The sequence below is a fragment of the Takifugu flavidus genome, chromosome 2 (genome assembly GCF_003711565.1).
Source record: "Takifugu flavidus isolate HTHZ2018 chromosome 2, ASM371156v2, whole genome shotgun sequence".
Classification (NCBI taxonomy): domain Eukaryota; kingdom Metazoa; phylum Chordata; class Actinopteri; order Tetraodontiformes; family Tetraodontidae; genus Takifugu; species Takifugu flavidus.
Window position 1 is genome coordinate 13,579,224 of NC_079521.1, and position 17,369 is coordinate 13,596,592.

The 17,369-nt window shown below is 42.3% G+C and overlaps 1 protein-coding gene across 4 annotated transcripts; it reads left to right on the forward strand.

The window, feature by feature from the left end:
* On the forward strand, nt 1-17,010 carry homer2 (homer scaffold protein 2). 4 transcript variants are annotated; one of them, XM_057013728.1, is made up of 9 exons: nt 1-155; nt 7,529-7,685; nt 10,470-10,604; nt 10,834-10,926; nt 11,350-11,489; nt 12,078-12,234; nt 12,628-12,738; nt 14,126-14,206; nt 15,388-17,010. In XM_057013728.1, coding segments are annotated over exons 1-9 (1,065 nt in total). In that variant the 5' UTR covers nt 1-153; the 3' UTR covers nt 15,577-17,010. The 4 variants fall into 4 exon arrangements, with proteins under 4 accessions (XP_056869708.1, XP_056869714.1, XP_056869692.1 ...); XM_057013734.1 differs by having other exon boundaries at nt 2-155; nt 10,473-10,604; XM_057013712.1 differs by lacking the exon at nt 1-155 and adding an exon at nt 310-749.
* Nucleotides 17,011-17,369: the final 359 nt, after the last annotated feature.

The window sequence follows — 17,369 nt, forward strand, 5'->3', positions numbered from 1 at the left end:
AAAATCTCCTTTTTTCCTAAAAAGGTGGATGTATCCACGTTAAAGAGGCATATAATGAATTGCTAATGTAGCAAATATCAAGCTCATCTCATTTTCCTTATTTAACTTTCATTTTGTTAAATTTACTCGTGACCCTCACAAACTATTTACAATATGTAAGTACGTCATTTTTTAAAAAAAAATAACAGGTCTCATTTTGTGAATCATTTTGCAAATTTGATGTCATATTTTGGACTGACCAAGGGCTAAACCCCCGCAAACCCACAGCAACCACCGATTTTATGGTGTGGGTGGTTCGTGGATGAGTGTGAACGGGTTGAGAGCCGCTCAGTGTCGCTGCTGCTGCCCACAAATGAAACGCAATCCCGTTAGTGGGGGAAGATTCTCGGTGCAGAGAGCAAACGGGGGAACGCGAGCATTAATTTAGAATATACAAAAGACAAAGGACGCATTGAAAAGTGGGATTTTAAGCGGTTGCGCGTGTCAATGTCATAAACAGCGATCGAAGAGGGCAAAACTTCCTGAATCGGCGAAGGTTTTGTGACAGAGCTTGACAACCCGGTGAATCGAGTTTACGAAGTGTTCTCATATTTCACTTGACGCGCAACAACGAGAGCACTTGTAAAGGAACCAACTCCTCGGACGGCCGAACGCTTGCTGACTTTGAACTGAGCTTTACACCCTAATTTTCAGCAGCCGATAAAGCCCACAGAATAGAAGGAGTTTCCCCACAAGTCCGCGGCGATGGGGTAAGTAATGTAGGAAAGCTGTGTCCTTCAGAGCGCTTCTAATGACACCTGCACCCTAATGTTCTGGGTTTATGCGGGGGCAAAAGCCGTCAACTGTACCTGTTCTGAACACATTCGGTCTCTTATGTTAAATGTGTTGTAAAGCTGCTGGTGAGACCCATTCTTTTTATTTCATTTTATTGTCTTTGACAATTCTTTGCCAATGTGGGAATGCTGAAAAAAGGACTGGTCTTCTCTGTCTTGTCCACTTCTGTTTTGGAACCACCGCTTGGTTAGATATTCCAGATTCAGGATTAATTTCGCAGAAATTCGGGTGGTTCAGCCTAATTCCCCGTTGAGTGGTTAAGCAGCTGCTTATGGTTGTGAGACCGTCTTGACAAGGAGGTGTCAGAGTCGGCACTGCCAACTAACACACAGATAATTCCTCAGGGAGTGTTTTGATTTGTTGTCCGTGAGGTGTGAGTTGGTGGTGTAAGTCAGACTCCCACAGATATTAAAATACTTTAGATCTTATCTATATAAATTTGCCTCTAAAGAGTCCACAGTGTTGTGACTGTTGTCTTCTACACTGCCATAGTTATGCAGTCGTGACCACATTTGTTGGTGTTTTCCCATTTGAAAACCTCTAGCAGGTTGCATTGATTTAATTTGGATAAGAATAAAACAGTGAAGAAGAAAATGACTGGCTCAGAATTGTCTGTCCTCACTCTAACTTTGATATGTACACATCCATGGAAAGGAATTGACAAATAGCTAAGCAAGATTTGTGATTGAGTAATGAAGTAAAATGTGACATCATTCCACAGCGCTTGTCCTCCTCCTGAAATGACATATTTTTAATCTGTAAAAGAAACCAGTTCAACAGTCCAGACTTCTCCTGAGTTTTGATTACTCATCAAGCAGGTTTAAGACTATAGGGAGACAATACTGCACTTCTTTCAAGGCACGGCCCCAATAGACCAGACATCAGTCACACCCAGTGTGCAGCCACAGAGATGGCAGGAATTCTTTTTCCATGCCCCCCCACTTTCACTGGGTATCTGCCGGTAGGATGACTGGCTGCCAAACACTGAGGGAGTATCTGTCAGTAGTATCTGTCTTGTTCATTAGTTTGGGTGCCATGGTTTTTCTTTTTCCATTAAGTGTTAAAATTTCTATGGTTCTTTCCTCCCAGGCAATAATATCACAATTTACAAAATGTTATCAGTGGTTGAACACGATATAGTCTTTGATCAGGTTGTTGCTGATCAAAAATTAAGTGTCCAACTGAATAAGATAAGAAATAGTGCAGTATTCAATCAACACGTTAGGAATAAATTCTAAATATTCAGTTTTATAGAACATTTACTCAGTAATCATCTCCCAACCAAATGCCAGTAAGGATTATTGATGAGAAGAAATATCTCCGTTTCTTAAAAAACAAAAAACCCAAAAGCTGCACATAGTCAAATGTATAAAATAAAATGCTTGTTTGTAGTCACAGGTTTGAATTTAATGTCTGGCTGTTAAGTGTCTAATAAGCTTCAAATGTCCCCAACCCTGAATCTCTGTCCTTCTAATTGGAGTTTTTCATTACCAACTGTAACACACACACACACACACACACACACACACACACACACACACACACACACACCACACACACACACACGTGTGTGTGCTTGTATTTCTATACTTGTGAGGACTTTCATATTATAATGCATTACCCAGCCCCTAACCCTAACCATCCTAACTACCCCACCAACCCCAACATAAACCCAATTCTAAAATCACATCTTAACAGCTCTTTGAAGTTGTGAGCTCCAGCTGAATATTCTCACTTCCCCAAAAAGTTCTCACTTTGCTTGTAGAATGTGCATTTTGGTACTCAATATGTGGCAAATACCAGAAAAGACAAGTTATCATGCACCTTCCTGATGTTACATGTGATTATTCAGTATCTCAAGATGTGAACACCCAAAAGAAAATGACTGTTTCCTGTGTGCAGCCCACATGACCTACAAATCATATATGTTTCATTCAGTGAGAGAAGAAAGTGGTGATGGTTGTGTTTTTAAATACAGTTTCACAGCTTAAGTGCTGTATCTGTGGAATTATTCTAAAATCACCCTCGGATTGCCCCGAGAGCCTCTTATTACCAAATAATCTGTCACACAGACAAGAACGCAATCAGCATATTGCTATTTAAAATAAGCCACGCTTGAAGCAGCCCTAAAACGGGGTAGATGATAATCTCCCGGCTGGCTAGAGAGTGACGGCTACAGGCTTAACACTCATTGATTAGGCTCTGTAGCGTGTGACATGGCGGCGGGTCTCTTGGCTGCCCAGACAGGAGGGTAGACTCCTAATCAGAGTGTTTGTTCTGTCCGTGGTCAGCGCTCTGAAATGTGGATTGTGGATGTGTAGAAGCAGGTCTGGGTGTTTAAGAATCATGCATTTGAAAGGGGACAAGCTGATTGGACGTCTCCTTACCAGATGGTTGAGGCCTAGGAGGCCATCTGCTGCCATGCTGTGCTTCTGTGGAGACTTCCTTACTTTCTGTGTGCTTTTATAATAAGTTGGATTCTCCGTGTTGTTTCGATAAAGAGGCCTACTGTGGTTGTTTGGGATTTGTTCCGCTGATATATATTCCATAAATTATTGTCCTTGTGCAATATCATGTAGCAGTTGAACACGCTTCTTTTGAGGGAAAAAAACGTAAAGGTGGATTTTTTGAATATTAATAATAATATTAATTTGGAATTCATATGGTAAATGTGCAAAACAATTGTACATGTGTATTTAAGCAATACACAATTTTCTTGTTTAAAATTGTGGACCCAGATACGTCCGTTGGTCCCAGCTTGATCCAGGAGCTCTGTCTCTGTTCTGATCTGTGCCCGTGCCCTGCTGTCTCCCACCAGCACTTCCTGGTCTGTGGTGAATCCCCTGCAGATCCTGGCCAGCCTTTTTATCCCGAGGCGACATAATTTTGGTATCACCATCAGATGTGTGAGCAGAGGGTGACGGATGGTTATTTTCGCAGGACCTGGAGGTGCTCTGGCCAAGGCTGCTTTTCCCTTTCTGCCTTCTCTGCCCAGATCTATTTAACTGCATCCTCCTCTGTCAGTGGGTTTAAAATGAAAGTGTGAAAATAGCACAGGCAATGTTGACAATATCACAAGGCCCTACAATTTATTAGAAGCAGGACTGTGATAATAATGATTCTCTGGTCATCCATCCATTATTAGTTTGGGGGAAAAAAACAGCAAATATATCTGAGGCATAAATCTGTTTTTTGCAAAATGAATAATCATTTTCCCCTCCATTTGTTTTCTGAGTGGAAAAGAAAATAGGACATGCTCATGGATGTTGTCGCAGTTACACTAAAGGATAAGTAGAGGCAACATTCATGGTTTCAAAACAAGCTATAAGTCCTAAAATCTATAAGCTCGAAACATTGACGCGAAAACTGCTTAAAACGTCATTGATCACAGGTTACAGAAGGTTGAGAACAAATGTATGAAATATAAAGATTTTCTTATTAAACTTGATCTTCTTGTTTTTGAACATGATTAGGCAAACATTTCTACTGGTAAACACTCTAATTGGAAATAATTTTTCATCTCGCAAAGGGTTTGGACTGAGTAGGTGTGATCTATGGCCACTCCTGAAGCCATGCCTGGAATGTTATTGTGATTACTCAGTGGGCGGAGCGAAAAAATTAACCCGCTCCCGAGTTGCACCAAGTCCTACAGGTATCACTTAATCAGGATGGCTTTTTTATTTGGAATGACAGCACTGTCGGCTCCAACCCTGGTTTATGTTGACATTTTTTTCAGTTGTGATTTTTTTTTTTCATGAATTCCGACTCCCAATTCGATTTCCAACTGAAAAGGGAAAACGTGGGAAGAACACCTGTAATTCCTGAAATGAGAATGGTTTGGATGCTCATTTTCCAGATTAGGGTGATGTCTTTCCATACAGCATTTCCCAAAGAATATATTCTGTGTATTTTTTCTCTTTTCAAAGAAAAAGACAATCTGACCCCAATGTTGTGCTTCAGGGAGATTCCGGTTACCAGAGGCTGTGTGATGCCATATTTATACATAGGACACGATGCAACGTCCTATTTCCACAGCATATTGTGAACAATGTGTGTGTTGTGCAGTCTCTTGAGCTTCTAAAGTAACATGAAAGTCACTTTACTGATACATTTGGAAACCTCCCAAAGCGTAAAAAGCGTATTTAGGATTTAATTTAACCACAGACGTGATCACAAATCCGTGTTCAACTGTTGAAATATGATAATTTAGGAAAAAACAATTGCTGTAGTTATTTCAACAGTAATATTAATCAGTGTTGTGTATTTGTCTGGAGGATAATGTCTCTGCCACATCATGAAACTGCTTTCCTGTGTCCCTAAAAATGAAGTTATTCTACAAGGAAGAAAAATCAGTTGCAGTAATGCAGTAAAATTTCAGCACATTTGGCATATGGAGGCTAAATGGGAAAAAAATGTAATTGTCTAAATCATTGTGAACTATTAGTGTGATTGATGTTAAGGTTCTAAAGTGAGATATAGCTCTTGGGAATCTGGATGAACCTGTTTCTTCTACTGGCGCTGAGACTGTAAATCGTGCAGGTGCAGCAAAACTTAAACGACTTGTAAATGCACACAAGCTGCCACATCAGCTGTGTTCTCCTGCATTTTTTAAGTTAACTTTATTTATTTAGCATATTTGAAACAATCACGGCTACCAAAACACAACAAGGATGGAAAGAATAAAACCTCCTGTTGTCAGTAAAGTCAAATCTGTCAGGAAAATAATGAGACCACTAACAGGATGTGACAGTAAACCACCATTACATCATTTCATTTCATTATCATGCTCTGTTAACTGGACTCACATCTGGTGGAACCAGTCGCCACAGCATCACCGTGGATGGAGGGGGGTGGTTTAGCAGGAGTACACGGCCACATTGGCAGCCCCCCTCCAGACACACACCTGTAAATAATTTAAAGCAGCAGATGGGGAACAGAGGACCTGACAGTCAGTGGGTGAAAGAATTCAACCCTGGTGAAGTCCAGTTTTATCCGATGACATCAATCGACCTACAGCTGACGCGCAAAAGCCGGATCACTGGATTCTACCCTTGTGCGAGGGCATCCCTGTGCTCGGCCGGGTCCATTGACTCCTCTTTCCATGCCAGCGCCAGCCGGCTCCAGCCTGGCTCACGGCCTCTGCAAAGGTCAGCGCGTGTGCGCATGTGTGCATGTGTATGCACAGCAACAACAGTGATCTGTTTAATGGGTTTTGTTATTCCCAAAACAGATGATGGGTGAGATTAGGCTTTAAAGGGATAGTGGAAATATTAGGCCTTCATATCTGAGAGAGCTGTGATCCCAGTGGAAGCCGGCATTATTGGCCCATGTGTTTTTGCGGTTTGATTGTCGATTGACCTCGTAGCACTTTAAAGACATCCTGATAGACTTGACACAAGTCCATCCTTTACAACAGCAGGGCTGCTGTGAAGCAGGCTGGACTGCTGAACAGCAAAATGTGCATTTTCACTCCAATTAATCGTTTGTTAATGCAAATTATTACATTTGTAAACCAAAGAGAATCGGGAAAAAATGACTCCAAATCTTAACAGCTTGTTAGACAGTGGAAATAATGGTCACCAGCTTATATTCAGTGCTCAATAACCTCCACATGGATTCTCAAGAAAAGATGGTTTAACCAATAGAGTGTCTAATGAGCACACACACCATGTCAAGAATAAATGCAGACAGAAACTTTAAAGTGTTCTGTGTTGGCATTGGAGACACATTTGTGACAAAAGCTATTCAACAACTGAACATCGGTGTCTGAAACAAACTTTAATTTCAAGTCTTTATTGACCAGTTTCTGCAGTTGTGCAGTTCTCAAGGTGTCCTCTGATCCAGGCCCCTTTAATATTCTTGAAGATAGATAGATTTTAATATTTTTGAAGACTTGCATCACACACTTCAGAGTGACATTTGACATGCAAACTATTTTATAGTCCAGTCTTTCCCAGCATGCACTGCCTTTAATGGGACATGCACAGTTCCCCCCTCACTTTAAGCTGCTTAAGTGTCAACTGTCTGTGTAGTTTATATGGAACTGAGGATATGAATGTTTTTCAAGCGGGGTGGGCTTAGAATCTACCATAGACTGGATGCAAAACACTGTTGTGTATCACTGTATGATGTGGATTGTTGGTAACTGAGTGAAATGGAAAATTCTTGTCTGGTAAACAAACAGCAACAGAAAAGCTTCCAACATGTTTGAGCACTTAACCAACTCTAAGAGACTGCATGTTTAAGTCTAAGTGAGACGGACTTATTGGTCCATTTCTAAAGTGCAGGAGAATTTGCACAGGATTTTCCTCTGGACTCATTCAATTTTGACAGGCATTCCAGTACTCGAGTTCATCCCTAAATTGCTGCAGTTATAATTCGAATTTATTCCTAGGAGGATGATTATTTTACCCTCTCATAGACATATAAATGATTTTAAACATTTCTTATCATCATCATCATAATCATGGTTGGGCTACATTTACATATTTTCTTAATGATTCCACTTGAATACTTGAGTATATTTAAAATATACTCAAATATCCAACCGTCTCTACGTCTCCCCCCACCACCACCGCCACCACTGCCTCTCTCTTAATCTCTGGATGACAGATTCAGTTTAGCCTGTTTAGCTCAGTTGATGTAGTCTTCCTCTCATGAATATAGTCCCTGACTCCTGTTCTTTGCTTTTCAGGGAGCAGCCGATCTACACCACCAGGGCACATGTCTTCCAAATCGACCCAACCACCAAGAAGAACTGGGTCCCCGCCAGCAAACAAGCTGTCACCGTCTCCTATTTTTACGACAGCACACGCAACAGCTACCGCATCATCAGTGTGGATGGATTCAAGGTGTGTGTCTGACTGCAAATGCACAGATGCATATCAATACTATCATTAGCTGCTAGAGATGCCGGCATTATGTTAAACATCCCTATGACATGCTCACACCTTTTTCAGCTATATGAAAGAGTACATTGCGTTTCCATGGTGACAAGTCTTCTGTGTAAAAACACCACGAAGGCTTGAACAGGTATCCCTCTGTTGACAGTCCCAGGAGATCAGCATTTGCAAAGTCAAACAGATTACTTGCTACGTTGGAGCCTGTGTAGGCTGATATATATGTTGATGTTCATCCACCAGCACCTCTGTGTTTGTGTAAAGGCTCAACATTGACATTGTCAATCCATCAACTCTAGCATGGATCGCACCGAAACCCAAGACAGACATGGCTAAATATAGCCCAAGACTTGTTGATTAGTGATTCGTATTTCTTCCCTTACAGTTGATTTCGTAAAGCCCTCCCACAATTTGATAGCAAGGGAAGTAAAACATCAATCTCGAATAGAATCAGGTACCACCTATAGAGCAGCAGCAGCAGCACTGGGAGAACAGCGTTTATTCTTCTGAAGCAGAACAACCTCCTCGGTCTCCAAGACAAGCATTTCACTCGCTGCTCTGGCATTCCTGTCATCTCGCATGTCCTCCTGTCTCATCTGCCTTCTGTAATCTCAACCAACAGAAGCATTTTCTTTAAGTAAACTGTATAGAGTTGCCTAGTTTGGGCCGTAGCTGCAAGGGAAGCAGGTCTGTCTGAAGGAATAGGCTGCACCGATGCAAAGACTAACTCTGACAAACAGTCAGTTACATGCATCCATCTGTCGTGGCCAGGCAACACACAGATGATGATATGGCCAACAGAACAAAGTGTCAGCACTTGCGGCTCAAAATGTTGCTTCTTTTTGAGTGATGTGATAGGGGTGATTTTATAGCTAATATGTCCTGATCTCCCCATGTCAAACACAAGAATACCCTGTAAATGATCTATTTTTAACACCACAGCAGGGTTTAATCGTAGGTATTTATTATAATGTAACGCATTAGAGGCATCTATCAGTTTCCTCATATTATCTGGAGATTCTTGAACATGTGGGCAGGAAATGCCAGAGACCGAACACCAAACGAACCTTCTCTATCTGCAGATACCCAGGGGTATGCGTCATGTCTTTAAATTTCAGAATTGTGAGTTTTCACAGCCTCTAGTACTGAGATATTGTGTAAAAAAAAAAAAAAATCCTAATATGTGCGGTAATCAAAGTGATTGGCAGGAAGTTCATAGTCCTTATCACACCTCTTCCTGTTGAGTAATTCCAGGATGCTGTCCTTCATTTTTTTGGATGTATTTTAGTCAGAGCACAGCTGTCATGTTCCCCCTCCAACCATTATTGGCTGTCTTCGCTGTCCGTTTCTCACTTCAGGAGTGATAGCAGCTCCTTCCCTCCCGTACTCTCTGCCCTTTTTCCTTGTTCCGCACCTCTTATTTGTCTGTCATCTGTCTTTTACAGACACGATGATCTTAGAGTTAGTTCTGGGTTTTTGGTAAGTAAACAGTGGCCAGCTTCAGGCTGCAACTCCAGCACCATTCGATCCGCAGCACCAGTGCAGCTGCCACCGCCACTCCGCCTCCTCCCACACACTCGCTTACTGTGACACACACTCGCACGTGCCAGCAGACAACCACAAGGCCCATAGACATTGTTAGGATCTCACTACCACTGACTTCCTTTTATGTTGGTCAGAAAGAAGAAATCCTGGCAGAAAATGTGTTTGTGATTCGATACTTTTGGGTGTCTTGCGTCCTGCTGCCGCCCATCCTATTTTAGAATTTGCGCTTTCCCAATGCACCCTCCGATTTCCTGCCCTCATGAAAGTTGCATGTGAACATTCACACCCAGAATCCTTCATGTGACCATGTTCCTTTCAGCACATTGAGTGATGTTAAATATTCATTTCAGCTGTTTGGAAGGAAAGGTGTGTGGGCAGCACCACTTCATCTGTTTGGGTGTTTTTGGTTTGTTTGTTTTCCCATGGATCTCTCTTTCTGACTTTTGTTTGGAGTGGACAGTGCAGCTCCGTTGAGACACAGTGTAAAGTGTTTCACACCTCAGTCGTTGGAAAAACAGGACACAGGAGGAGGGGTGACAAAAGACACCAGTCTGTCAGCAATTTAAATTCTCGAGTTGTTAAGAGCGATGTTGCTATGAGACAAGAGCCACACTATGATTAAACTGTCTCCTATTGTTTCTTAATTGGTGGGATAATTTGTAGGTGCCACTTTTAAGTTCCAACATGTTGGTAGATGGGGTAGAAGTAGGTTAGTCAATGAGAGATGTTTCTGTTCACACATGATTACTTTAAACAGGCGGGACTGGTTGCAGTTGCATCTATTTCGACTGTTGCTGCCTTTTGCGCTGGGTACAATTTTAGACCACAGCAGATGTTAAATCTGGCAGAACAGGTGAGATTCTGCTGTGAACGTTGCAATTTAGAGGTTAGTGGGTCAGCGCGTGTCTGTGTCAAAGGTTAATCTGTCCACTTTTTATAATAAACTTTTATTTTTTAATAAAACTTGTGCTTAAAATTATTTTAATTGTTAATATTCTATAATACAGAGACTTGAGTCCATTTTTTCCCACATTTATTCATCTATTTTGACACCCACTTATTTGGGTTTTTGGTGACTGGGAGTCCCAGTCCAAAAAAGGTTTCCAAAACATTAGTAATGTTAGTTTTACCTGTATATCTGTATATCACAGGTCTCAATAAGGTTTTGAAAGAGAGCTGTTTTTGTCCTAGCAGGTGATCATCAACAGCACCATCACACCCAACATGACATTTACCAAGACGTCCCAGAAATTTGGCCAGTGGGCTGACAGCAGGGCCAACACCGTCTTCGGACTGGGCTTTGCCTCTGAGCAACAGCTGGCCAAGGTGAGACGACATGTTCCTGCAGAATCTCAGGGTCACAGAAGCTCTAGATAGGAAGCAGTCAGAAACTGATCGGAGGGAATACTCGGTCCCTAAACTATCACTGTCGCTCGCTAATTGGCTACTTTTTCTCTCCAACTCCCCTTTATTTTTTAAAGATGAACCACACTGTGTGTGACAGTTTTGCTTTCTGTATCACTAATGGCCCCATCTTTTTATGCATCGCTCTTAGTTTGCTGAAAAGTTCCAGGAAGTAAAAGATGCAGCCAAACTAGCAAAGGACAAGTCTCAGGAGAAAGTGGAAACGTCGAGTAACCACTCAGAGGTAACCCTCACTGCTCTCATTCGCTGTGTGATGCAGACGATATCGTCCATTTTGTGTCAATTACTACATATTGGATATCATGTAAGTAATCAGACGGCCACGGTAACGGCGAGTGCCTGACTGTTACACTCTCGAACTGCGCTGGCTCCAGATGGCAGGAGTCACATTCCGTTCTGCGACACTCCAACCTGCTGGGTCGTGTGACACGATAAACACCGGCAACTGTTCTCCTTCACCCCTCTGCTGTCATCGCTGACATGTTGGGGTGTTTATGCCATTTCTCAAAAAGAAGCTAAGAGCTTGTTTCGCACTCAGAAGTGTATCCATGAGTCATGGGGAGAAAAGTTGAACTCGTGACATGCATGAATAAGACTTGCAGGTAAGCTTCCACTGAATCTCTGCTCTGCCTGTCTCCTCCACCAGGAGTCTGGACAAGAAACGCCCTCCAACAATCGTGCGTCCAGCATCAACGGGACGGACGATGAGAAAATCTCTCACGTCAGTCCCGAGGCTGCGGTGCTGAAGAGCGAGAATGAACGTCTCAAGAGTGCTGTAGACCAGAGGTAAGGCTTTGATTTCATGAGATCATGAGAAGAGCCCATTAATGTTCGCCCATGCAAAAATATGGGTTGGAGGATTTTTGTGCTTGTACCAAACAAAAGGTGACTCTGTTTTATTACAGTTGAAACCCTGCTCCATTTGTGTCTGATACTTGTATAATAATACCGAGTCAGCCTGTAAATGGCTGTTTGGCCCACTGGTTTTTTTCCTGGATTCTTTTATGCCCTATGAAGGCTTTGGGACTTTGCTCTGCAGAAATGTGTCACGGCAGTAAAGCAGCCAAGGACTGCAGAATGCTGCGCTGCAAGTCTGTCTGCATTTGACGCAGAGCAGCACACATCAACCCAGCCATGCATATGGAAGTGTAGCGCAATACATACTAAATATACATCACAGACTCCATCCCTATTGATAAGCCTGGAAAGTGCTGTGCATGCCAGGGTGACAGCTCATTAGACTTTATAGACAACCCCCACTTGTCCTTTTGTGTATCATTTGTTATTCTTATCACAGGAAATGGGTCAAAAGATAACATGTTTTCAACTTAATATATATTATGAGTTCTCTCTCATATCTGTTTTGTCTCACAGCAACACTAATGCCAAGAAGTGGGAAACGGAGCTGCAGACTTTAAGAGAGAATAATGCCAGGCTGGTGGATGCACTGCAGGAGTCCTCAGCGAATGTGGAGAGCTGGAAGAAACAACTTAATACCTGCAAGGATGAAAGTGACGCACTCAGACAAAAGGTAAGACATTCAAACAGTGTTTGCAATAGAACAAGTGTTCCGTTTCCGTTACAGGTGAGAAAAAGAAAACGTAAGACATGATCGTGAGATTAGTACTTGGTGTTACCACTGAACACAGCAGCTAATAATGGGAGCAGCGCTTTGCTCGTCCACTGTCGTATCATTTTAGTTTCATAATCAATGTTGGATGTTGCTGCAACCACGATGCATTTCATAAAATGTTGTAGATTCTGATCTAATTGCCGGTGCCTCTTTTAAGAATAAAATATTTGAATGTGGAGGATTTTTCCATCCATCATTAAGGACTGCATGAGCCAAACAGAAGACAAACTGCACATCTTTTAAATAATTTCACAGCAAATGTATGTTAGGCATTTTACTGTATGTGTTCAGATTGCAGAACTAGAAGCCCAGTGTAACGAAGCGGATCAGGAGAAGCAGCAAAACGCCCAGCTGAGCGTCCGAGTGCAGGAGTTGGAGGCTGAGATCAACGAAAAGCAGCAGGTGAGAAGAACAGCTTGCTGTCACACCCAGTATTAAAGTTACAGTATCGGTACGAGTTTCTTCAGTATGGCCATTTTGTATCATCGTTATGTTTTCTGATCTTCCTATTGCCAGTTTTAAGGTATAATAAAAAATCAGGTTAGGGAGTGGGTGCATAAAATTGTTCCTGTTCAAAAGCATCCACATCTATCTTCAGCCTGTCCTGGAGTCCTCCATCTTCTTTCTCTTCATTTCAAATATTCTCTCAGTGTACCACAGTTCTTCACAAGTTGTGCTGGCGAAGTGCCGCTTCTCCACCTCAAGAGATTCAACTGAGAATTATGTTTTTATTGTGTGACCTCAGGTTTTGTCGGGACTGATTTTTTTTATTTTATTTTATTTTCACATTACCAGCTAAACAAAGACCTTTGCTTTATTTTTTATTTTTTTTACAACACTTTTGATGTGCGTAAATTTCACCATGGCTAATTTCTAAGAGGGGCACTGGACATTATTCACTGTGTTCAGTTATGGCAGCAAGAGCTCTTGCGCAGATAATCAGCTCGTTAGCAGTTGCTATAATCTGAAGGAACTGATGAGTAGTATTTTATTATGGCCGACAACTTTCCTGTTTTTACTGCTTTACTGCAGTTATTATCTGACCGATTTCTGAGAGTCTCTATGTTCAACACTGGAGGACAGTGCAGGGGCACAGAAAAAGAACACAAAACCACATTTGAATCACTGGACAGGACCATCTAAAGTATAGAGAGCAGCACATTTCACGCACAACAGCGAGGATGCAGTTCAAAGATGTTTTTGAAAGAATTTAAATGAAGCATTTGGGCCCTCGGGGAGCTTAATATCCTCACAGTTTGCATCAGCCACAGTCTGTCGGACCAAAGGAGGTCACTAAACAAAGCCTTTTTGGTTGCAGTGCGATAATAAAACAGACGGCCGCCGCCTCCTAGAAATGCACATGCTGAACTCATCCAATTAAACTGGTTCCTCTGAATTATTGAGCATTCACTGTGCTGTTGACCTGGGGATGGCCAGTCAGGTACTAACTGTACAAAGCTGCTGAAGGTGATTACGAAGCCCCACTGCTGTAACTTGTGTGAAAATAAGAATAAATGCTGTAAAATTACCTTTAGTGGGACTATGGCAGAGAAGAAAACTGCTAAAGAATTAAAAGCTGAAGGCTTAATTGGGAGGAAAAACAGTGGCGTCATTTTTACCTTGAGGTTTTTGGTTGATCAAGGGTTACAGAGAGTAAATACACTGAGACATCTTGATCTAAAATACAGATTTGAATTCAGTCATTTGGAATTTACCATTAACTAGATTTTATCGCTTTACTTCACTTGATCCTGCTTGTTTTTGAGTTGTTTTTTCCCCTTGTTCTCAGGAGGTGGAGAACCTGAGAAAGCAAGCAGAGATAATCCCACAGCTCATGTCGGAGTGTGAAACCATCACAGCAAAACTGCAGGTATATTTACCGGATCCATTCGGGTGGGATTTACAACAGAAATAAGAGCGTTTTGTCCTTTTGCTCCACAGCAGATGTGTGGACGCAATGTCTGTTACAGTCAGGCACAACCCAGGCTTTATGGAGGGTTTTTAAGATGGATGCATAGAATGATTTCTTATTTACCTGTGCCCAAGGGCCAATGACATGACATTGCATCACATGTCTCTTGCGCACATTGTGTTTAATGCACCTATTCATACAGGCAAATACTGTATGCACTGGAATCATTTGAAAAGGTTTCCTTAAGATATCCTCCATTACTTTCCTGTCTGCACTCAGCAGATACAGCTGAAGGCTTTTACGAGCCCCTCAGTTTTAATGACTTGAAACATGTGTGAAATGACAAAAAGTTACTGAAAACCCCCCTGATTGACATCAGCTGTTCTTCAGGAATATCTGAGCTTCTACAAGACCAGAATTGAATTGTTAGGCCATAGTGAATAAGAGCCAAATCCACCATGAGCTGTGTTCCTAGTGATTGCTACTCAGGTCAGACTCGGAGTGGGATGTGCTGCTTTTCCAGCTGGTTGGGGAATTAAACCAACAGTAGCATGCCTAAAGTCCATTGCTTCACAAAGCTGGAAATTCCTGGTTTGGTTCTGCAACAGCAGGCCGGATAATGGCATTGACATCAGAACCGGGCAACGCAGGAGTTTATCTAAGCAGTCATCCAAAGTTAAAGAAGGAGCCCGGACAAAAGGATTTCTGGAATACCAGTTTTGATCCGCGGAACACAAACTGCAAACTCAGTCGCAGTTCATTAACGGGTCAATAAAGCATCTGAGGATAGAAAAAATGAGCAAATCTACTTTTCCTACTGTATGTAATCATCGCTCCTCCTATTTAAAGATGGCACCCTCTGCAGGGTCAGCTTTCAGGAGTCGGCTGGGGTATAGTCCTGCAGGGGCAGCACCCATTTAGCAGTCCTATTTTAAACCCCACCCTTCGGTGGTATTTCTGCATTACTGTGACCCAACTGACCCGACTGTCGCCTGCTCGTCTGTTTATACCACCCTTCCCCCCCTTGCATCTCAGTTTTTTTGTGTCCGCTTGATGTTCGGATGTTCTTGTTTAATTAAAGAACATTAGTGGCTTTCATGAGGTCCATGTTTTCTAATATCACTCTTTTCTGTCCACAGGCTGCAGAGCTGAAAAACACTGAACTAGAGGGAAGAATAGGAAGCCTCCAAACGGACATAGACGACAGTCGACAAAAGCAGGGCAGGATGAAGGGCGAGCTCAAGCAGTTCATGGATATTCTGGATGGGAAGATAGACGAGCTGCATGAGTTTAGGCAGGGGCTGTCCAAGCTGGGTGCTGATAACTAAGAGAAGCGAGTTGGAAGGGTCAGAGGTCTGATAGAAAGGAGTCACTGCAGGATGTCTTCAGGCCAGAAAACTATGTGGCATCTAGTCCCCAAGGTGGTGTCAAAACGTTCAGCTTTGGCTTCTAAAAAGAAAACAATGCACTGGGTTTTTGGAGCAGAAGAGACTGGTAGGAGGAATACCAGCGCTGGTATTCTGGAGATAAATCAAGAGTCAGTCATTTGGATTTCATGTGTCAGGTGGGAGGAGGGGGGGGTGTTAAAGCTGGTGGTGGGTTTCTGATTCTATGTGTGGCTTTTCCTGCAGAACTGACCCTAAAGGGCTAAAATAGATCCTACACAAAGACCATACTGGCCCACAACACTCAGTAATAATTGATATTAATCTTTGTGGCCCTTCTGAGCATTAGAAATTACCCCCCCCCTCCCCTCCAGATTCTTCTTGCCGTTGCCTCTGGTTTATCTCAGGTGTGTTTGACAGCTTGTACTCAAAGATTATATGCACATATATGTGACAAATGGCCATGACACAAAGTGCCTCCAGGTGAGTCCAAATCTGCCTGGTGAGGAGTACTGACCAAGTGACCATCTCCGGAATAATTGATGAATCCTGTGAGAAACCTTGCTGAAAAACTAAAATCACTGGAAAACAGACTTGTCCCAAAGAAGTCTGTCGATTAATTAGGATCCTCTTGTCTCAGGGGTTTTCCTTTTTAAAGCTCCAGTAACAAAAGAAATCCCGTTTCGGCCATGAGTGCAGTGTCGTGTGCAGTAGTACCTCTGTCCATTTGTAGAACAAGGATGTATGCTCTTCTCAAAGGTTGTTGACGTGCTTCCTACACACTAATTTATATTATGGTGGCAGGTTTGGGGGGTGGGGGGGTGAAGGTGCTGCTGCAGTGGGAGGATTAATGTGAAAGTGTACTTCACTGAAAACATTGAAAGGGCATGGGCCTTTTTCACAACAAACCCTGTTTTATTTTAGTTTTGTGGGGGTGGGGTTTGTTTGACATTTATTTTCTTGTGCCTCTTTGCAGTAGTCAATCATCCTAAACCCAATTTCTCTGTAAATGTACTTTAATAATCAAAAGAAAAAGATACCAAATCAGGATGGGTGTTGCACGATGGTGCTTTGGGTCATCCACCTTGAACCATTTGCAATCCAAGTGTTGTAGTGGCATATTTATTGGCTAGTTCTCAACAGTTAAAGTCTATTTTTTCACTAATGTTCTGTTGTTCTGAGCTTGATATCTTGTATTTATAAAGGGACTTTAGCTTCTCTCTCTCTCTGTTTAGCCACACTGGTCATAAGTCACCTGGAAAACAAATGTATGATCCTTCCTTTTGAAAGAACCGATGCCTCTTGTGCACTTTTGTGACTACTGTTCAATATTGTACAATACAACTGAGAATTGTTAAAATTTAGTTTAATTATAAAGCTGACTAGGCGTCTTCTTTTATGTGCATTTTTGGCACATGTTCCACAAAGACGAGGGGGTGGGGTATGTGTGCGTGTGTGTATGTGTTTGTTGTGGGAGGGGTGTCCCTTAATCTCTGCTAAAGTCAGTAGTGTGGGTTGGGTGAAAAACTTTTCTTATAACAAACAAAAATGCTGACGGTGTGGACGTCCCGAGGCGTCTTTCTTGGATTAAAAGAGCAGAAGAGGCGGAACTAACCGACGGTGCCAAAGCTGCATCCCATGCAGGCTCGTCTACAGAAGCTCCGCCACCGCACGGCTTTTTCCCTGATGTTGATTTACATTGCACTAAATTTAGCTGTAATCCTAACGGAACACAA